This window comes from Schistocerca cancellata, chromosome 8 (genome assembly GCF_023864275.1).
Source record: "Schistocerca cancellata isolate TAMUIC-IGC-003103 chromosome 8, iqSchCanc2.1, whole genome shotgun sequence".
Classification (NCBI taxonomy): Eukaryota; Metazoa; Arthropoda; class Insecta; order Orthoptera; family Acrididae; genus Schistocerca; species Schistocerca cancellata.
The window spans coordinates 6,394,634-6,417,458 of NC_064633.1; the positions used below are offsets into that span (position 1 = coordinate 6,394,634).

Below are 22,825 nucleotides of genomic sequence, written 5' to 3' on the forward strand. Positions count from 1 at the left end.
ACAAAAATAAGAAGCATTTTATGGACATTGTTTCTGTAAAAAAATCACATGCTGTACCATCATCAGTCCACATTCCTTTCACTTCAAATGATTTGTTTTCTTCAAATCAGCCATGTACAACAATCCAATAAATGCCTTTATTTCAACCACGTCTGTCATCTTACAGTCCCTTTCTTGTGAAAATTTTTCGTCGTCTGTATCATCCGGATCCAATATACATTCTTCGTCCAAATCAAGGTCTTCCAGCCATGCAAGTATTTGTTTTGTTTGTCGATCATCCATATTGATTTTTGTAAGTTGTATATAATAAAGAACATAATTACTAAAAATAAAATTACCGTCAGTTTGTTAAAATGTAATGAAGCAAGAAATAAACATTTACATAACAAGAAAAAAATACTTACACGGAGAGGTGCATGATGAGCTGAATGATGCACTTTTCGGCGCGATGGCCCAACCGATCACTACGAGGTCACAGGCACACTGAGAGATGTGAAAGTGTGGTGCACGGGGAGGGGATGAATGCTTAGAAAGGTACTGAGACGCTCACCACACTATCATGTTAATAACATATACAATTATTGAAATGAATTTTTGTGTGAGAGAAATGCTCATAGCGTGCCTTCTCACAGGTTAAATACCAACACAGTTGCTGCATTCTCTCATGACAGTTGTCTCATGTATAGTGGAGGATGGTTGCTTTTAAAAGGATTTAAAGGCTACGTTATGTTTATTAAAGTAACAGAGTTGAAGAAGAGGTGGCAAATGGATGCAAAATTATTAGGAGTTTTTCCACACAACAGCTAATTTGATCAGCATTACTAGATTTAAATTGAATACTCTTCTTTTACTTTAGTTGATGTTCTTATAGCCCCTTTACAAGAACCTGTCCATTTTATTCAACGGCTCTTCTGAGTCCTTTGCCGTCTCTGACAGAATTACAGTGTCACCAGCAAACTTCAAAGTTTTTGTTTCTTCTCCCTGAACTTTAATTGCTTTTCAAAATTTTTCCTAGGTTTTCTTTACTGTTTGCTCAGTGTGCAGATTGAATAACATTAGGAATAAGATATGATCCTGTCTTACTTCCTTCTTACTTACTGCTTTCATTTCCTGTGCTTCAACTCTTAGAACTGCAGTCTCTTTTCTGTACAAGTTCTAGTTTACTTCATGCGCTCTATATTTTAACCTTATTATCTTTGGAATTTCAAAGAGTGCATTCTACTCAGCATTGTCAAATTCATTCTCTAAATTTACATGTGCCATAAATATAGGTTTGCCTTTCTTCAGTCTTTTTTTAAGATAAGTCATAGTTTCAATATGGCACTGTGTGTTCCTATATTACTCCAGAACCCTGACTGATCTCCCCCAAGATCTGCTTCTACAAGTTTTTAGATTCTTCTGTAAATAATTCTTCTTAGTATTTTGCAGCCATGTCACACTTGTCGTCACCTGCCTTGTTTGGAACTGTACTTATCACTTTCTTCATAGAGTCTGATAGTATTTCACCTTTGTGATATATCTTGCTTACAAGTGAGAATAGTTTTGTTGTAACTGGTTCCCCCAAGGATCTCAGTAATTCTGAGCGAATCTCATATACTGATGGGGACTTCTTTCACAAGAGTCTTTCCAACCTTTGTCAGATTCTTTCCACACTCTCATATCTCACATTTCATCTTAATTTACTTCCTCTTTTCGTGAAATAATATTTTCTCAGAGCTTATTTCTCCTTAACTGATCTCCTGCAGGATAATATTTTTAAATAACTTTACATTTAGGTAGAAAGTATCAGTTTCACAAAAGCAGATTATTTATTTCTTTGCAAGCATGTATTTAAACACTTTGCACATTGGAAATTTGTACATAAGTCCCAAATTTAACCGGCGATGAAATTAGGTAGCCATAATCCATTCACAAATGAGGAGAAGGAGAGCTGTTATACACTGTCATCTAGTTATTCTAACTGTGGTTCTGGTATAAGTGAAGTAAGCAGTTGTGCACGATAAGCTACTCAAAGAGATAAAATGACCCACAGGGAACAAACATGTATGTAAATGCAGGTGTCAGGTGATTCTTTGTGATTTGTACAAATGACTCATTAACTATCATAACATGTTTCATGTAGGTGATATACTGAAAAGTAACTAATTAACTAATAAATATAACAGAGGGAAACATTCCATGTGGGAAAAATGTATCTAAAAACAAAGATGATGTGACTTACCAAACGAAAGCGCTGGCATGTCGATAGACACACAAACAAACACAAGCATACACACAAAATTCAAGCTTTCGCAACCAACGGTTGCTTCGTCAGGAAAGAGGGAAAGAGAGGGAAAGACGAAAGGATGTGGGTTTTAAGGGAGAGGGTAAGGAGGCATTCCAATCCCGGGAGCGGAAAGACTTACCTTAGGGGGAAAAAAGGACAGGTATACACTCACGCGCGCACACACACACATATCCATCTGCACATACACAGACACAAGCAGACATTTGTAAAGGCAAAGAGTTTGGGCAGAGATGTCAGATGCTTCTGTACCAGGTCGGGAGGGTAGTTGCGGGATGCGAAAGCTGTTTTCAGGTTGTTGGTGTAAAGGGTTCAAACACCTTTCGCATCCCGCAACTACCCTCCCGACCTGGTACAGAAGCAAATTACCAGAGCCACTTCCTCATCCCCTCAAACCCAGAACCTCCCACAGAAGAACCCCAAGAGTGTCCCACTTGTGACAGGATACTTTCCGGGACTGGATCAGACTCTGAATGTGGCTCTCCAGCAGGGATACGACTTCCTCAAATCCTGCCCTGAAATGAGATCCATCCTTCATGAAATCCTCCCCACTCCACCAAGAGTGTGTTTCTGCCATCCACCTAACCTTCGTAACCTCTTGGTTCATCCCTATGAAATCCCCAAACCACCTTCCCTAGCCTCTGCCTCCTACCCTTGTAACCGCCCCCGATGTAAAACCTGTCCCATGCACCCTCCCACCACCACCTACTCCAGTCCTGTAACCCAGAAGGTGTACACAATCAAAGGCAGAGCCACGTGTGAAAGCACCCACGTGATTTACCAATTGACTTGCCTACACTGTGAAGCTTTCTATGTGGGAATGACCAGCAACAAACTGTCCATTCGCATGAATGGACACAGGCAGACAGTGTTTGTTGGTAATGAGGATCACCCTGTGGCTAAACATGCCTTGGTGCATGGCCAGCACATCTTGGCACAGTGTTACACCGTCCGGGTTATCTGGATACTTCCCACTAACACCAACCTGTCAGAACTCCGGAGATGGGAACTTGCCCTTCAGTATATCCTCTCTTCTCGTGACCCACCAGGCCTCAACCTCCGCTAATTTCAAGTTGCCGCCGCTCATACCTCACCTGTCATTCAACAACATCTTTGCCTCTGTACTTCTGCCTCAACTGACATGTCTGCCCAAACTCTTTGCCTTTACAGATGTCTGCTTGTGTCTGTGTATGTGCAGATGGATATGTGTGTGTGTGTGAGTGTATACCTGTCCTTTTTTCCCCCTAAGGTAAGTCTTTCCACTCCCAGGATTGGAATGACTCCTTACCCTCTCCCTTAAAACCCATATCCTTTCATCTTTCCCTCTCCTTCCCTCTTTCCTGACGAAGCAACCATTGGATGCGAAAGCTTGAATTTTGTGTGTATGTTTGTGTTTGTTTGTGTGTCTATCAACATGCCAGCGCTTTCGTTTAGTAAGTCACATCATCTTTGTTTTTAGATATAATTAACTAATAAGTTTGTTTCATCTTTTGTGTCACATTGTATTACATTATTTTCCTCACCTTACTGATAGGTTGTCTGAGAATATTTTTCTTCTTGCTTCTGCTCCAGTTTTTCTTATTTTATCATTTGGAAGGACTGCAGCTAATTTATTTCCTCATCCAATCCAAGCTTGTATGTTGTTTTATGTTATGTTAAACCTTAATTTTCATACCTCTCTCTCTCTCTCTCTCTCTCTCTCTCTCTCTCTCTCTCTCTCTCTCTCTCTCTCTCTCCCCTCTCCCTCTATCCTCCCCCCTCACCCTCACTCTCACCCTTACCTCAGTACTTACAAATAAGACTGGTTTCAAAAGGCGTGGAAGTTCTGTACCGTCTTTCTGTGTTGCTGTTAACCTGTGACAATGTGGAACCTGTACTAGTCCTGACAATTGTCCTGTTGACTGTTTTGAATGTCGTGGAACATCAGTGGTAGTGTAGGTATTAACATAACAATACAGAATCTGTACCAGTCATGACGGCTGTCCTGTTGACTTGTTGGATGTCATAGAACATCAGTGGTAGTGTTCTATTCGTTCATTTGTGACCATCATATCTTATTACCTGATGATCTTGTTGACAACAAAACATAACCAATAATTACTCTTCAAAAACTTGTTGGGTCTTGAACCAGATCAAACTGTCATCTACACACAATATTTCTGCAGTCCACCTGGCTGCCATCCTCAGGTGAGAAAAGCTACGCTGCTCTCGTTCGCCTTTAAATGCAGCAAAAATGCAAAAGCACACCACTAAGGTTATGCGCAAGTGCTCGAAAGTTGCTGCTGCACCCTGGCGCAAGAAGAGTTGCAGTGCCTCCAGTGGTGACTACTGTCGAAAAATGATATATTGTTAAAAATGAATAGCCATAGCCAGCCCATTCGGATGCCATTGTTTTTCATATCTGATGAAACAGGATTGCGATTTTCACTTAGCGGGTATCCATGATCATGGTTAATGATATTATCTGTTAGTTTGAGGTCGACAGATTCTTTTAAAATACAATCCCAGTAATGCGAGGCATTTGCAGACATTTGTCTCTCATTGTGTAGCATCTTATGTTCCTCTGTAAGACAGTGCTCAGCCAGGTTGTAATAATCGTGTAGGGCTATGGTATTCAACACATCTTTCATTGACAGCGCAAATAGTTTGGCCAGTGTATATTTTAACGTACTCGCATGGTATTTTGTAAACGCCAGGCTTCCTCAAATCTAGATCATCCTAAACAGAGCCAAAACATGCTCTAATCTTAGTTGGCGAACAGGATACACATCTGATTTCATATTTCTTCAAAACTACCAATCTTGGTGGGTACGTTCCCAAAATATGGAATGAAAGCCACAGAACTAAAAGTGTCTTCAGCTGATTTAGATAATGGTCCAAACTCAAATGCATGACGAATCTGTCTGTTTGTATAGCCATTATGATAAAGCATGTCCTTTATTCATATGCTCTTTTGACCAAGGTACGTAAGACTCCTATACGTTGAAACGGTGGATGACAGCTGATAACATGTAAATAACTATCAGTATGTGTTGGTTTCCTATAACCTCTGTGTCAAAGAGTTCTGTCATCTTTTTTATAAACCATAGATTATACAGATTGTTGAAGATAGGGTCCTTTTACGCCCGATTGTTAGTAATTTGGACTCACTGACTTACAGCTTGGCAAAATATTTAGTGTCGGACATCAGACCTCATTTGGGTAAAAGCTTACACCATATTTCCAATTCCATGGATTTTATTCAATGTTTAAAGTCACCTCTTCTTAGTCCCTGTGATTACTTGTCAGTTTTGTTGTGGTGTCTCATTTTACTCGGGTTCTTCTTGAAGAGTTATTTATATTAATTGATAAAAAACTAGATATGGAAATGATGAAGCTCTGCCGTCATGTACTGAAGACCACCTTTTTTTTTATTCAATGACAGATATTTTGAGGGAGTCCTTTATCCCCCATAGTCGCTAATCTTTTTATGGAGGGCTTTAAGGATATGCCCTGGAAAACATCTATTTTGGAGCCTACTTGTTTTTCAAGGCATCTTGACGATATGTTTCTTGTTTGGCCACATGGAATAGGTTCTTTGTACTGGTATTGAACCATTTTAATTGCCTTCATCCTAACATCAAATTCACGATGGAAATTGAAAAGGAGGGGAAGTTACACTTTTTGGACGTACTGGTTTATAAAAAAATGAGTGAACTCTTGTACACAGAATTTATGGGAAACCAACACATGCTGATAGCTATTTCATGCTACCAGCTGTCATCCACTGTTTCAATGTACAGGAATCCTACAGACCTTGGTCAAGAGTGTGTGCTATCTCAGGTGCTGAGAATTTACCACAAGAGCTGTTACATCTGAAGGACGTGTTTAATCATAACAGCTATACTGACAGACAGATTCGACATGCATAAGAGTTAGTAGGTTTTGAAGAAATATGAAATCAGATGTGTATTGTGTCCGCCAGCTAAGATTGGAGCACTTCTTGGCTCTGTTGAGGATAATCTAAGTTTGAGGAAGCCCGGCATTTACAAAATACCACTGGAGTGCAGTAAAGTATACATTAGCCAAACTATTTGTATCATCAATGACAGATGTGCTGAACATCATCACCATTCATGGTTATTACAACCTGACAAGTCTGCAGTGGCTGAGCACTGCCTTACAGAGGAAGGTAGGCACCTACACAATGAGACACAAGTGGTTGCAAATACCTCTCTTTACTGGGACTGTGTTTTAAAAGAATATTTCGAAATCAGACTAACAGATAACATCATTAACTGTGATAATGGATAACTGCTAAGTGAAACTTGTAATCCTATTGCATCAGATGTAAAGAAACAATGGCATCTGAATCAGCTGGCTGTGAGTATTAACTTTCAAATGGTATGTCATTTTTCTATAGCATTCTCCACTGGAGGCATTGCAACTCTTCTTGTTCCAAGGGATCAGCAGCAATGTTTGAGCACTTGTGCATTACCTTAGTGCATGCACTTTTGTATTTTCACTGCATATAAAGGTTCCATTGTTCATGGTTTGAATCAGTTATCGGTGAGAGTGGCTTAGCTTTTTTTCCTGATGATGGTGGCCAGATGGTTCGTGGAAGTATTGTGTGCAGATGACTGATCCGGCTGAAGACCTGACAAGAATTTGATCTGTTAATACACTGGAAGTCTACATAGTCACATTATTACTCTCCTGTACTTTATCAAATATAAGACATCATCAGCACTCTTAATAATTGTGATATATGATACCCGCATATTATATGCTAGTTGTTAGAGGGCTTTTCTTACAGAATATGAACAACTTTCACATTGTTGCTACATGCCAGTGAGTGTGTTTGTCTTAAACAGATGTGCATGCTTTTTTTCTTGTGTCTCCTAATGGGACCTGACTTTTTTCAGTATGTGTGTAACTTGTTTATTCTCATATCAGCGTTTTCTTCATACACATTGATAGTGAGTTGAACTGTTTCAGTTGTGTGATATGTGTGAGGCAAACTTAAAGCTGCCACATATTCAGTACTAAAGTAGTTGTTGGAAATTGTTAGCTAGGCATTTTTCTTATGTCAGCTGTTGGTCACCTAAATGGAAACATTGTTTAAAGTTTAGCAGAAACAAAGAATTTTCAAAGAGGAACTACATTTTTGTTCTTAAAGATACAGATAATGAAACTTATTTAAACAGGTACTTAGGCAAACAGCACGAGATGTTGCGGGAATGAAGAAAGAAAAAGGAAATATCATATGGAAGCTGGTAACTGTTTAGGAGGTGATAATAGGAACACAATAAAATATGCTGTACCAAATGAAACTATCTGAAAAGTCGCCAAAAGGATGTAAAGAGGTACAATGAAAATTTGACATGAGAATCAGTTAAAAATAGTAAAAGAATGAAGTAAATAAAACAGAAACGTGTTTGATAGATAGCAAATTTCATCAGTTAAGATTTCAGATGACACTGTAGCTAACAACAGAGAGACATTTGCACAAACAATGGAAGGTTATTGTTTTGAGTGTATGAATTGTCGCAAGATGTGAATCAGAAGCACTTATAGTTATCAATCAAAACTATGATGTTATGGAATAATTCAAAATGGGATGCTATTCAAGTTATGAAGAAAGGAAAAGAACATTGGAGATCATGGCACTTCAATAGAAATTGTTAACTGTGGATCAAAAATTATACAAAAGGGGCTTACAAAAGATATTTACACTGTATCTGCAGAAGACAATTCCTTAATACTGGAACAATGCTGTAATTATTCTACTTCACAAGACAGGAGAGAGACAAGACAAAAAGAGGAGGACAGAATTGAAAACTACAGACCTGCAACATCATTTCCATAATGTACAAGATGAAAAATAGTGTATTATAATAAAACAAATGAACTAGCTAACTTTTGAAAAGGATATAGCACAATGGACAACTTGCAAGCAATGGACAAAATTACAGAATGCTGCAATTGGAAGAGGTGTTAATGCAACCGATAAAAGCATACATAAAATATATTAATACTACAGCTTCCATTAGATTTTATCAGGATAATGGGCAGTTCAGAATTGAAAGAAGTGGCAGACAAAAATTATTTCAAGATTAATTCAGAGTTTGGTAGGCAATTTTAATCTTCCAGAACCTTTCAAAAATAGTACACACTCTGCTGCTGAGGAAAAGTGCCGTTCAAGATTTCTTATCACCGAAACAATTCTTAGTAGCCCTAAAGGAAAATTCTCGGATCCCTAAAATAAAAGAAGTGTTAATGTAACAAATGATCCACATGCGTTTTGTGAATGACAATGTACTGTTATTTTTGTGTGTGTGTGTGTGTGTGTGTGTGTGTGTGTGTGTGTGTGTGTGTGTGTTACATCACTGGACTGTTCTTTCTCCTGTGAAATGACAATGTATTGTTATTTGTGTGTGTGTATGTGTGTGTGTGTATGTGTTACATCACTGGACTGTTCTTTCTCCTGTGATTTTTCTTCATATTGTCTTTTTTCTTGTATGTTTGGAGTAGCATGAAGTACGTGAATGGTGTATCAAATATGAACCTGAAGATTATGATAGTGGAATGGCTATAGTAGTGGACAGAAATGGACATAACCATGACAGGATGTTGGTATGGATGTTGGGGATAGCATTATAATGCTGCAGTTAACATCACATGACTGCTAGTGTCAGGTCACCATGTGCGAGCAAAAGGTACACAAGTCTATTGTGCATCGCGTAATCCTCAAGTTTCTTGCAAAAGAAGGCACCAACCCTGCTGAAATTCGGAGGAGGCTCCATGCACAGTTAGGGGAAGAAACCCTTTCAGAGATCCAAGTGTAGCAGTGGCATAAAACATTTGTGGCAGGATGGGTAACTGTGGGGAACATAACCCACCAAAGATGATCACAGAGAAGCATCACACCAGACAACTTTTGTATCACACAGTGTCTTATTGCAGAAGATTTGCGCATAAACCTTTCCAGAATTGCTTCGATAGTAGGCATAAGCTATGGAAGTGCTCAAGCCATTGCCACTGGTCATGATTCTTGTACATGACAATACAAAGCCTCACTCTGCTGAGTTAATCAACTGGAGCAAAGTCGTTGGGGAACTGTGGAACATCCTCATTACAGTCCAGATTCATCACTCAGTGACTATCACTTGTTTGGACCATTGAAAGAACAATTTGGGGAGGACACCAGATTGACTGCTGAGCAGTAGAGAAGTTTGTGTGCAAATAGCTGTGCACATGTCCCTTTTCCTTGGCATAAGAATTGCCAGTTCTATGGGAAAAACGTGTCAGAAGCCTATGTAGAAAAATTAGTTGGGTGTATTCTGTTTTGCTTCATTTAATAAATTTTACAGAAAAGAATTCTGGTTCATATTTGATCTCCCCCCATAGCTTCAGACAAATACTTATTAAAGTAGCTAAAGCTGGTAGTAGACACCAGTAATGTGTGTTAAGTATTTTTATGTATTATCATTTGTTTACTCTGGTTCTGTTGTTTATAATATAAATTCTTTGTATTTATGTTTCAGGCAAAGGCTCTTTTGAAATTCATTGAAGCTATTTCAGAGAAATCATTACGTTCAACTGTATCTCTGACAGCTGCAAGAGGCAGAGGCAAATCTGCAGCTCTTGGACTTGCAATTGCAGCAGCTATAGCATTTGGTTACTCTAATATATTTGTCACAAGTCCCAGTCCTGAAAACTTAAAGACACTTTTTGAGTTTGTCTTCAAAGGTTTGTGTTTTTATTCCCATTTTTCTTTTTACCAGTTATTATTGTTGAATATTAAGAATTAAATTGACCGAATGTGGTGCAGTTCCTATGAAGCAGCTGAGACATTAGGTTACCATAGCACAGTGTTAGAATAGCTTCTGAAGTTTGACAAAGATTTGTAACAATTAACAAGCAATTAAAGATTCATAAGTGAACCATTGTGAGAGTAGAATGCACTAATGAGCGGCAGCTTTATTGGTATGCATTCTAACAACACAGTATACAGTAACCTACAAAGTATGGGGATGAATAGTAAACCCTTCTTGGCATTGCCCCCAGTCAAATCACAGACATAGTTGAATAGGGTAATGTTTAGCCTTATGAAATTAGGGCATGTCTCATTTTTCAGCAATTATGAAATAGCCTTAACTGAAATTTTCCTTGGTGCCTGACAGAACATGCCAACAATTTTAAATAGGAAACACATTCCTGGTGCTCCACAAAATATTATTTATTTGCTCTGAACCAGATTTCCACTTCTTGGGTGCAGGTTGTCACCTGACAAAGGTATAAGAAGCCTAAAGTCAATTCATGATCAAATAAATAATATTTTGCAGAACATCAGGAATGTATCTCATGTTTAATATTATCAGTGTGAGATAACTTCCCACAGTTGGGAATTGAAATATGATTTATTCCTTCACTATTAACTGGAGTAATGTGTTGGTGCTTATTCCCTGTGAAAAGTTTCTATTCTTATCCACAGGTTGATACTGAGGAGTCTGATCACGTGTCAGATACCATATATGATCACAATTTAGAGCATCAAACGTAAACATACATTATTCTAGCTAATCATCCTTCATAAGAATTTCACCTCTATATATCTTAATAAAAAAAACTAGTAAACAGGTTATCACTGTTGAGCGGGAAAAAAATATTTGTAGATGTGCCTACTCTTGAACCATTTGAATCATTCCAGCCTCCCAGGAAAAGGTGGCTCACATTAATTTAGGTGGAAGGCAGACACATCACTTCTTCCCAAATGTCTGGGGTATTGTGCAACATCTGACAGTGCATGATCCACATCCAGAATAATTGTATAAAGTCAGAAGAAAAGTGTGGTACATATGTTATTGTGGAGTCATTGGTACACCTGACCATATCCTAATGGAATGAGTCCTTGGCGGGAGGAGGGACACAACAGTTTCAAGGTAATCCTGTCTAAAAGGCTTGCCAGCCAAAGGAGAGCATTCTAACAAAATAATGTATACCCACAACAGAATGATATGGAGTAATAACTTGGTACCAGGATAACAACAAACACGATGAAGTGAAGCAGGTCCACTAAGGCGTCAGCTTGTTTTTGCATTTGAGGTCACTTTTGAAAGTGAGAAAGGGCCTCCAGTTTGTAACCTATCACAGGGGTGATGAAATAGGAAGTACTCCAATACAACTTGCTATTGCATCAGTGAAGTTCCTGAATCTATTGTAAAAAAAGAAGCAATATGCAGAGTAACCTAGTCACTGACATTATTCAAGAATACTCAGAAACTATCATAGTTATTGCCACAGCCTCCACATATTTTACTAATAGTGACAAATATTTTCCTTCAGGGTACTATACGACCCGGGAGATCCGGGAAAAACCCTGGAATTTTTTCCTCCGGGAGAAAACCGGGAAAAACCCGGGAATTTTTTGGAATTCCGGGAACTTTTCCTTGTTTTAGTTACCAGTTAAATTTTTGTTATTTTGACTGGTAAGAACCAATACTCCAACAAAGGATATTACTGTATTCCATGTCTGCAGGATAATATTGCAGCAACAAAACATTAACAAGAGGAAGAAAAACGAAAATAAAACTTGAGCGGCAAAGGAATTGCACCATATACAACAAAACACAGTGCTCATACAAGTGTCTGCCAACAAAAATGTGTCAAAGGCTTTAAGAAGTATATGCAGTGCTTCCTAACAACAAATTGCCTCCGATGAGTGTGGCGTGACAGCTGTTTACATTTGATTCATTTGAGTAGTTGCGGGCGGGCTCTTGCGCATGCGCAGTTGAGTCGCCTATGGGTAGTACCTTCTCCCGCTTCTGGCTACAGATGTGTGGCTGAGCGCCACTATCCAAATTGCTCCGGTTCGGAAATGTCATAGATTCAGGGCAGATGCACAGAGCAGTCTGAGTTGAAGTGGGGAGGTGGGTAGTCTCCACGTGTCCTGTGTTTACGTTTAGTGATTTTGCTGTTTCCTCTTCGTTTATTGCTCTCACATTAAATGAAAACAAAACGGATTTCTGTGGCCAGGATCTACCAAATTAATTAAAATACATTCACATAATTACGGAAGGCTAAAATATGTTGTTAGTTCCAGGTTTTATTTCCACCTTTCTGACAATCAAGCATGAATCACCTTGCAGAACAATGAAGTTATTTTTGTCGGTTTGCTAAAGAGATTGGGCTTTTATTAATATTTTGCGCTCAGAAGTCAGTTTATTTTAAACCAAGTTTTTAATCTCACGCTGTTGGCTAGTTTCAACTATTCGCTGCATTTCAAGTGCATGTTTTCCATCTTCTAGCTCGTATGACATTATGCCATAATAAAGAACCAAACATGAGATAATACAGTACTGGTAATCTAGAAAATTTACATCCGAATCTGGACATACGATTGTGCACTTTAAGCCAAATTACGCATTTTAGTATGGTTCACGAAATTACGATGCTCCTGAAGTATCCTTTGATGTCTTGTTTCTTTTATGACATAATGCAAGATCGCACGTACGAACATATGGGCTTCCTGCGTCATCGTAGCTGCGCTGGCGCGGTGACGCCTGTTACCTGGCGCTCTCTGGCAACTGCTGAAACGAACCAGTTTCTAACAGGTCACGGGAAAATATTGCAAATGATGGTTTGAAAAGTGTTACTTTCAAAGTAAATTTCCTTTTACGCAAGATGAACTATGTGCGAGAATGTACGATGAATTTCTTAAACCACAGAGCGTTTGACTCTCATGTAAAAATCAACTCCTTGAGGACGACCATCTAGAATAATTTAGAGCCCAGAAGATCAGACATTTACGTCGTTATTAAAAATTTTACTGGCACATTTGTGTCATGTATCTTAAAGTGTAACACGCGCAAAATGATCAGCATTATATGTGGAAGCTTAGCTTCTCTTGCAGCTTATTAATCTTAGAGGCCAATATTATTTGTGAAAGCCTTGTTTTTCTTCTATCAAAACTATGTGTACTAATTTAAACCATTAACTTTTCTTTTTGTGTGTTCGCGCTACTTAAGAGTGATCTTGCTATTGGTTGACTACACTACGTGTCTTGTACTGTCATCAGCTGTCGAGATCGCGTGACATGAGCTACGACTGGCTTACAAAAGCGCGTCGCAATCTTGATTTCATTGCTTCGGAAAGTAACATGCAGTGTTTGTTGGAATTCGAATTTATACCTCCGTAAAATGAAGAAATGCAGCGCACATGTTGCTGCACATCAAAGATCTTTCCAAAACGTGTTTTTCCCCCTGTGTTTCGTTTTCTAAAGTGCCGGTAAATTCTACATCTGTTTAGAAAACCATAAACATTCCAATGATTGGCAAGTTTTACAGTGCCGAGGAAAAGTATACTGTCATTTAACACGGAAAAAGTGTATTTTCATCCGGGAGAAAGTGTATTTTCAACCGGGAAATCCAGGAACAATCCGGGAATTTTTTTTTTCCTTGTCCACGTATACACCCTGTCCTTACAGTGGAAAACTGCTTTGAGGAACTACCTCCATTGTAACTACCTACATTTCTCAATCATATTCAGATGCCTAAGATACTTTCAAAGATATAGTTTCAGCATTGAGTGTTCTTACCACACTGATAGGAATCCTTCACTGAAAGGAATGTTGTTGCATAATGGAATGTAGAGGAATTTGTACCATTTGACAAGATTACTTCATCGCAAGGAAGCCTTGCATTTTGTGAGTACCGCGACCCTTAACATGAGAGCACAAGGAATATCTTGCTGCTGGTGTTAGGAAATGTTTACAAAAGTTGAAAGGACCTATTCATTTTCTGGATATAGGAATAAATGATACCTGATGTTATTTCTGTGATGTATCAACTGAGCTGTGAAAAAATTTATAGATGAATACATATCTCTTGAGTACAATAGTCTTACAACATTTTCTTGTAATGATTGCTTGTCATCTCCACTCTGTTGCTTCTGTAGACTGTTGGTTGTTATGTTATGGAATGCCTCTTGTGGTGTCAATGATTGGCATTAGACGTATCAGGGTGTTGTTAACTGACTGATAATAGATAATGGGTATAGATGCCTCTGCCGTGAACTGTAGCAAAAACTTTTGCACATATGCAGGCTCTCACACATATGCAGGTTTGCTAGTGCTTTTGATACAATGTGATGGAGCCTGAATGAAAAATTGTTCTGAGTGATATTGCCACTGGGTTAGGTGCGCATGTGGACACTTCACAAAAACTGAAGTGTGCCACCAAATCCGAATGCCCAAGAATGTTGATGAACAGCATCATTCAGTTGCAGGATATTGTCTGCTCACATGTTACCAAAGTTGTTTCAGCTAGGCTGCAGAAGTTTCACTGGGAAGCCATTACACATCTTCCATACAGTCCTGATCTTTCCTCATATGATTTCCATATTTTCAGAACCCTGAAGAAGACATTCATGACCATTGATTTGCTTCAGCCAAAGAAGTGTGTGCCTGGGTACAATCATGGTTCCATAGGCAACCACCAACATTTTCCCATAAAGGATATTGACCATCTTGTCCCATAGTGGGATAAATGTATAAACAGTTACGCTGATTACTTTTGAAATAAAGAACAGTTTACTTACTTTTTTCCATCTGTCTCATTTTTATTTGACTGGGGCTATCTAATGCTTCTTTTGAAATATGTATGCTCTTATAACTATCCATTCAAGATATGTCCTTACAACCATATGTCCAAGATGAAGAGTTGATTTTTTTAATTTAGGGAACCTATTTGTACAATATGACCTCTGAACAGTGTTCTCAGTCCTTTGTTAACATTACTCAGCATTTGCGTTATAATCAGACATATTATACATGCAACAAATGATTTTAAAATTTTAATATTTGAGGATCTTTGAAAATGGTTGCCACACAATTAGGTTTTAGAGGGAGCATTACACATTAGTGCCTGTTTTGAGGTACAGAAGGGGGGGGGGGGGGGGGTGGCAGGAATATTTTAGGGCGTCCTGCCCAATTTTAACATAAAATAGTTACAGAATAGAAATTTTTTTTAATTACAATAAAGTTCTCTAAAATGAAAAACAAAAAAATTGTTTTACCCTTTTAATGTAATAAATCTGGACTCTTGTCTTTCAGGCCTTGATGTACTCGAGTACCAAGAACATTTGGACTATGACATTATACAGTCTACAAACCCAGAATTCAACAAAGCAGTTGTACGTCTTAATGTATACAGAGACCATAGACAGACTGTTCAGGTATGATCTGTATCAATAATGTATTTTTCTTTCACCCAGACATTGTTAAGTATTAGACAGAAAGAATACTTTGATTATAGTTTAGCAAAAACCAAATGACATGTCACATTTTGATATAAGGCAATTTGTCCCGAGCAGAGGCAGTTCACTGAATTGCAATGGCTCTTTGGCACCTTTTTTCGCAATACGGAAGATTAATCCTGAGGATAAGATAAACAAATGATGGAATATGTTGTCTTGCATTCGTAGCATCTTAAGAGATTAAATTCATTATGTAATTTGACTTTGGACATCAACTATAAAAATGAAGTTTACTTTCTTTATTGCTTTTGTTATTAGGCAACTACAGCTTTTGTTGATTTGAAGTGTTCTTGTAGTATAATGTCACTAGCACAATTGTTAGCCAAAATTTAGACACTCAGCTATGGAGATGGGTTGTATTTGAATAATTTGTCATACAGCTAACATTCTTTCAATTATGAAAAATAATCTTTATGGTGTGGAAAAGTTATTTAAGCATTCTGCGAAATAAGCAGCAATTGCATACTTTGTAGAGACTGGTCACCATCCACCTAGTTAACAAAGCAATGAAGTTCTGAGCAGAATGCATTAAATAGGGAAAAGATTTCTGTGTGCACAGTTCAGATGTGTACCACAGATTATCATGAAAATGTCAGGATAAAATCATAAAGAGCATTTCTTATTAATATCTAATTTAATTATCACTCTTTAATCCAGTGATTACCCAGAGTATTATAATGGTTATGGAGTAGATAAATCACAAGCCTGGACTATCGCTGGCCATCGTATGGCCTATGGGCCAGATACTTAATCACCTTGTGAGGTTTTTTGATTTCCGTTTCGACAGTGCCACATCTCTTGCATTCAATTGACACTGGACTTTTAGGCTTTTTGGATTCTTTCGGCTGTGAGCTTTTCCCTTCTTGCATTTTCCATGATTCCAAGCATGCGAGTCATATGAGATGGCATGTTTAATTATTTTGTAATTTTCAACTTAATACTGTTTTTCACTTATATTCTGCTAGATATTTTTATTGTTTCACTTTGGTAATTTCTGTAAGCTCTTATCAATGACATCTGAAGCAATGACCTAGCTTAACATTTTTCTGCACTACCCCAAGCAACGAACTTGCACAAATATCATCTGTCTCTTTTTGTTTATGCATTATTAGTCTTGTTTTTATTAGTGTTTCAAATCTGACAGTATTTAGTAACACAACAAAGTTTGATGCATGAGGAAGTAGAGATGCTCACATTGTAGATACATCCAGTATATTATTGTTGTTAATTTAATTATTGAAAATGGAAGATTGCGAATAACGTATAACTTTACTGGATGTACCTCTAAGTTTAAATGTGTGGATATGAATGCAGTTAGCACACTTATCAAACCTAACACTGCTTTTGTAGTCACTGCACGCAGAAGCGAAACTATTTCCCCTATTATATCAAAATGTGAGGTTAATCCACATTTGGTGGTACCCTTGGTGTATTTTTTATAAAACCATAAATAATAAATAAATAAATTTCTCTCTTCTAGAACTTGCAATTATTGAAATCTATTTGTCTTCTTCTTTAAAATCATACAAAACACCCCCACCTCTCTCTCTCTCTCTCTCTCTCTCTCTCTCTCTCTCTCTCTCTGTGTGTGTGTGTGTGTGTGTGTGTGTGTGTGGAGCGTGAGCACATGCGCGCACACGTACGTGTGTGTGTGTGTGTGTGTGTGTGTGTGTGTGTGGGGAGGGGCAGTCATACGCATGCATGTTAGTGTTTATTTTGTGTTCTTGGGGCACTTGAGATTGTGCGGTTTTTTTTTTTTTTTTTTTTTTTTTTTTTTTTTTTTTTTTTTTTTTTTCTTGAGAATTAGTGTAAACAAATTTATAAAAATGCATTCCTCATCATTACCATTGCAGTACATCCATCCTACAGATTCGCATCGCCTTGGCCAAGCAGAGTTGGTGGTGATTGACGAAGCTGCAGCTATACCCTTACCTTTTGTGAGAAATATGCTGGGACCATACCTTGTGTTTCTGGCTTCAACAATTAATGGGTGAGTACAGAAAATAATATGTACTGTTTCTTAGAGGATTACTTAATGCTTCTATTATTCCATTTGTTGAGAATGTTATGATTCTATCCTTTTAAACTGTTCCTAAAATTTGTGACAGTGAATTCTGAACATGATATGTGTTTGTTAGAAATATGCAAAATTAAATGCACATTAATTAAAACCTAGGTATGAAGGAACAGGCCGCTCACTCTCCTTGAAGCTCCTGCAGCAACTAAGGAACCAAACTGCTCCTGTAGGTGCAACCGCCGATCAAGCAAAAACAAAAACCCCAGCAGCAGCTACTGGGAGGGCCCTCCATGAGGTGAGAAATACCTTCATATTGATGTGTATTTTACAGTTGTAGTGGAAATTCTCATTTCAGATTTCTACAGTTACAATAAGCTAGGTTTCCTCGTTGGCAAGAGTAATTAAAAGATAAATTAAAACAAAGCACAACTCACTGAGTCATTCCTGGTATTGTGCGTGATTTTGTTTCAAGTGCAACACCTAATTAGTTTCTCCAAGAGAAATGGATAGCCAGATAAAAGCCCGTTTTACTTCTCTGCTGAGAGTATATTGCTCATTTATTATGATAAAACGTTCCATTCTTCTGTTTTTTTGCCTGTATCCATGATATGCTGAGTTACATTCAACTGTTAAAACACGTAGTACAAGCTGTTCACCTAGACCAAAACTGATCTGATATCTTTCCTTTTAATACTACCATGTAGGGAACTGTTAAAATTCCCTTGCCTTCTACCATGTCACTATGCCCAGGTATTCTGTCAATAAACATTACTGTAATAAATCATTAGTGAAAGCCCAAGGTTTCAATAAGAAAAGCGTAAAGAATGTCAACCACTCACCTGCAGTTGAATGAGTAAAAGATCACCAAAATTAACCCAACTTTCATTCTTTCTCCAGTGTAATTACTCGCACATATACGAGCCTCAGTACGACATGAGCAGGCAAGGACAGTAGCCAGAGCAACCAAATCTGCTTGCAAATTTTCAGCCTGGTGTGTTGATTATATTATATTGATTATTGGAATTGAAAGGTTATGAGAAGCACAGGAACATAGCGAAGCAACGCTATGCAGACACAGGCTATGCTTCAGCATGCCATCTGGAAAACAAACAGGTGGGTACCAGGAATATGTGAAAAGAGACAGTTGCATCTGTATGCCGTCATATAGAGCACGCACAGCAGTAAGAAACTGCTGTTGCACCATCTGGTAGCTGCCGGTAATGCTATCAATATCAACTGTGGTTAGGGACACAGCAAAAAAGCGTCTCACCACATGGGGTCACTTTGTTCTGCGATAAGCTGAATGGGTTATCTTGTCCACCACCATGAGGCAAGGATTTGGACATTGGCTAGGATGTGGCTGCAAGAGTGTGGGGGTGCCGTGGAAGAACATATAAGGTGGAAAGACGTCATCTGTGCAAGCTAATGAGCCACAAAATAGTCATCCCAAAGGGATTCTCTGTAGGTCACGTCTTGTGTTGGGGTTTAGAATTTGCTCTGACTTTGCCACACAATTTGTAGCTGTGTGTGCCTCCTCCATGGTAACTTTGTAAATTTTGTTAAAGGAATTGTGTATCTTTAAACATTCACTTGCATGAACATTAAAGGTTGTTAATTAGTTGTTACATTGTTTTTGTTACTTCCTGGACAGAGTTCCATAATTGCTTCAAAGTATTTGATTAGACAATACCACTGATAGCAAATTGAATCGATCTTCCTTCATATTCTATATCATTCACTACACACATGCGCATGCACCCACCAAACCCCCCCCCCCCCCCCCCCCCCACACACACACACACACACACACACAATCACTGGAACACTACTTATGTGTGGCTGTGTAGGTGACTATTTTGCAGGGAGAGGGGGAGGAGGAGAATTGAGGCAGCTGGGTTAGTTAAAGTGACACAGCAGAAGATGGTGATAAGAAAGTACTATTGGGTGGTTGGAGAGTGTGTAGACAGATTACTCTCAGAAATAGTGATAAAATGTCAATAACTTCTGATAGCAATCACAGACATGAAGAGATAGTGTGAAAGAGAAATTTGATGTGGGAAGGGATGTCAGCACAGTAGAGGAAAGAGTGAGGACAAGAGAAATGGAAGAGTGTCACTGTGAAAGTGGGGAAGGGGTACTGAGTGATACAATGTTTATACTTTCTCTTGTCTTTCTCAACATTTGTCTGCAGGTTGTCCGTAATTCTAATATCATTACTAGAAAACATAATAAGAGAGCAAATCCTTATCCTTATTTTCAGATGATATTATTTATGTACATCACAAGACAATAAACACTTTTAATGAAGTGTGTTGCAAGTGACAAAGGGAGAAGATTGAATCTGAGAAAGGTGCATTGTATATTATGACAAAACCTTCATTATGTGAACTTACAAGGAGACAGAACGGCTGGCCAGAACTTATTTTCAGCATGCAAAATACCAGTATTTGAAACTAGAAAAAAAAATGTTTTTCACCTATTTCTAAATGTTTTTATAGGCAGTACTGAAATTTCACCTCTTGAAGGTACTTACTGGTCAGCTAGTCTATCTTCTAATTTTGTAGTTCGTTTGAATGAATTCTCCATTTGATGCAACAGCCTTTATTATAAATTATTTTAGGTGGCTTTGGAAGAATCCATTCGCTATAAACCAGATGATGATGTTGAGAAATGGTTGACAGATCTACTGTGTTTGGATGCCACGTCTGTACAGCCATTACTGTCTGGGTGCCCCCCTCCCGACAGCTGTGATCTCTACTACATAAACAGGTCTCTATATTTCTTTCTTTTTTAGAATAAACAAAATGTAATTCAAGAAGGAAATTTGAATAATGAACGAAAAACAGATAATACAAATCCTCTTGAAATGTAGAAATGTTTGCAGCTGATCCTTTTATTTTACTTTAAGATTTGATTTGATAGTGAACCTTGTTCATGCAGTGTACGAAATCATGTTTTGTCATTTCAGGGATACACTCTTCTGTTACCATAAAGCCTCGGAAGCATTTTTGCACCGATTAGTTGCACTCTATGTAGCCTCACATTATAAGGTTAGTTGAAAAACTAGTTTTGGCAAAACAGAAGGTTTCAAATATTCTGCATAATAATATGTCATCATTCATTTCAGAATAGCCCAAATGACTTGCAAATGATGTCGGATGCTCCAGCACATCATCTCTTCTGTTTGCTTGGCCCTGTGGATCCCAATAAAAAGTCATTGCCTGAAATCCTAGTTGTAATTCAGGTACTAACAACATGACGCTATGAATTTGAACTGGTCAGCTTATGGGTTCACATTTGAAGACTGGAATTAATTTTGCAGGTTTGTTTGGAAGGCCAGGTATCCAGAGGGTCTGTTGTCGATGGGCTGTCTCGTGGTAAACGTGCGTCTGGAGATCTTATCCCATGGACAATAGCCCAGCAGTATCAAGATGAAGACTTCCCATCCCTGGCAGGTGCTCGTATTGTCAGGATAGCAACACATCCTGACTATCAGGGGGTATGTTTTGTTTGACTTTTTGCTATTTTCATTTCTGGAAACTGCTAGATGAATTATACTCTCATTTGCTTTCTAGTTGCTATTGTTGCTCTTTCTTTTCATTCCGTAGATGGGGTATGGCAGCAGAGCTTTGAATCTTTTGAAAGAGTACTATGAATTCAAAGTGTCCAGCATAGATGAAGACCAGTTGCCATCTGAAGTCATAGAACCAGTGGAAGATGATGAGGTTGGCTTACTAGAGGAACACATAGGTACACATATACCAGCTAAAACCTGACCTGAGAACTTATTTTCATTATTTTACGTGCCAATCTCTGTGAACTGGTTAGCTTTCAAATTTATCTTGTTAGGGAATTACTTCAGTGTGAGGTGGGGGTCTTAAAGTACTAACCACTCTGATCTTCTTATGCACAAATAATTGAGTGTGCAGCCTTATTTAAATAAATATTGATCCATTTTGGGACATGTGTGTTTTATAGAGAGCATTGAATATTCAGGTTTCAATTATTTTTTTACTTATCTCAGTGCAAAGTTGTACTTTGCTTACTTTTTCATAGTAAATGTTTTTACAAATACCCTAAATTTGACCGCTCACATAGATAATGTTGTGGGTAGAGCCAACCAAAGACTGCGATTAATTGGCAGAACACTCAGAAGGTGCAACAGGTCTACTAAAGAGACTGCTTACACCACACTTGTCCACCCTATTCTGGAGTATCACTGTGTGGTGTGGGAACGGCATCAGATGGGACCGACGGATGACAGGTAGCCTGTTTTGTATTGTCGTGAAGTAGGAGAAATAGTGCCACAGACATGATACGTGAATTGGAGTGGCAATCATTAAAACAAAGGCATTTTTCATTGCGACGGGATCTTCTCATGAAATTTCCGTCACCAGTTTTCTCCTCCAATTTCGAAAACATTCTGTTCATACCCACCTAAATAGGGAGGAGTGATCATCACGATAAAGTAAGAGAAACCAGGGCTTGCACAGAGGAATTTCTCATATATTAAGGTTATCACAGTGACACAGCGTGGCATGTAATGGAGCCCAGTAATGATGACAATGGAATGTCCAGGGGGGCAAGAGCTTACAATTTACAGAATTGTTGATAAAATCATAAATAAAATATTATTTCTATGTCATTGTTTAGGTGTCTACTTAATGATTAGCCCACAAACGTCTCCATTAATATATTCAGAAAATTCAGGTTGTTGTTTTCTTGTTGTGTTTCTCGTAAGCCATCAGTGTGAAAAGTCAGACTTAAACATTTCTAATGAAGAATATAGAGCAGCCATTGTGCTGTTTTGACAGAAATGTCATGAGCAGCATGCTTTGTTGTTGCTTGCTTATTCACAAGTGTCCACTCCATTATTTTGACTCCAGAATGTATTTCATGTTGAAAGTTGTGCATGATGTTCTACTTACTTTTGTTGTGAAAAAAAGTTGCTCTGGATATTTGTTTTGTTTTCTTAAACTGTAGAGCAAGCAGAGTTACTCACCATATGCTCCATCATTACTTTATTTGGTATCGTAACTTGAAGCAACCACAACATTGCCCGATGTGACCTGCTGGCGTGGCGACTGCATTTGACAGATACAGTTCTGAGTTGAGCTCCATGGCTGTTCCTGCCTTGCCATGACAGCATGTATTGTTGTTGATCCCATCTAATTTCTCTTTTAATCATGCAGAGCCAGACCCAAATCACAATATAAAAGGAACACTGT

At 38.3% G+C, this 22,825-nt stretch overlaps 1 protein-coding gene across 1 annotated transcript in view; it reads left to right on the plus strand.

Annotated features, from left to right (window-relative positions):
- The window catches only part of LOC126094919 (RNA cytidine acetyltransferase), an 84,422-nt gene that overhangs the window by 26,887 nt on the left and 34,710 nt on the right, over positions 1-22,825 (plus strand). The window contains exons 6-14 of the mRNA XM_049909566.1: positions 9,811-10,015; positions 15,378-15,499; positions 17,434-17,570; positions 17,757-17,892; positions 20,218-20,366; positions 20,566-20,647; positions 20,725-20,841; positions 20,920-21,096; positions 21,206-21,347. Of these exons, the coding sequence (XP_049765523.1) occupies positions 9,811-10,015; positions 15,378-15,499; positions 17,434-17,570; positions 17,757-17,892; positions 20,218-20,366; positions 20,566-20,647; positions 20,725-20,841; positions 20,920-21,096; positions 21,206-21,347 (1,267 nt within the window). The remainder of the gene's footprint in view (positions 1-9,810; positions 10,016-15,377; positions 15,500-17,433; positions 17,571-17,756; positions 17,893-20,217; positions 20,367-20,565; positions 20,648-20,724; positions 20,842-20,919; positions 21,097-21,205; positions 21,348-22,825) is intronic.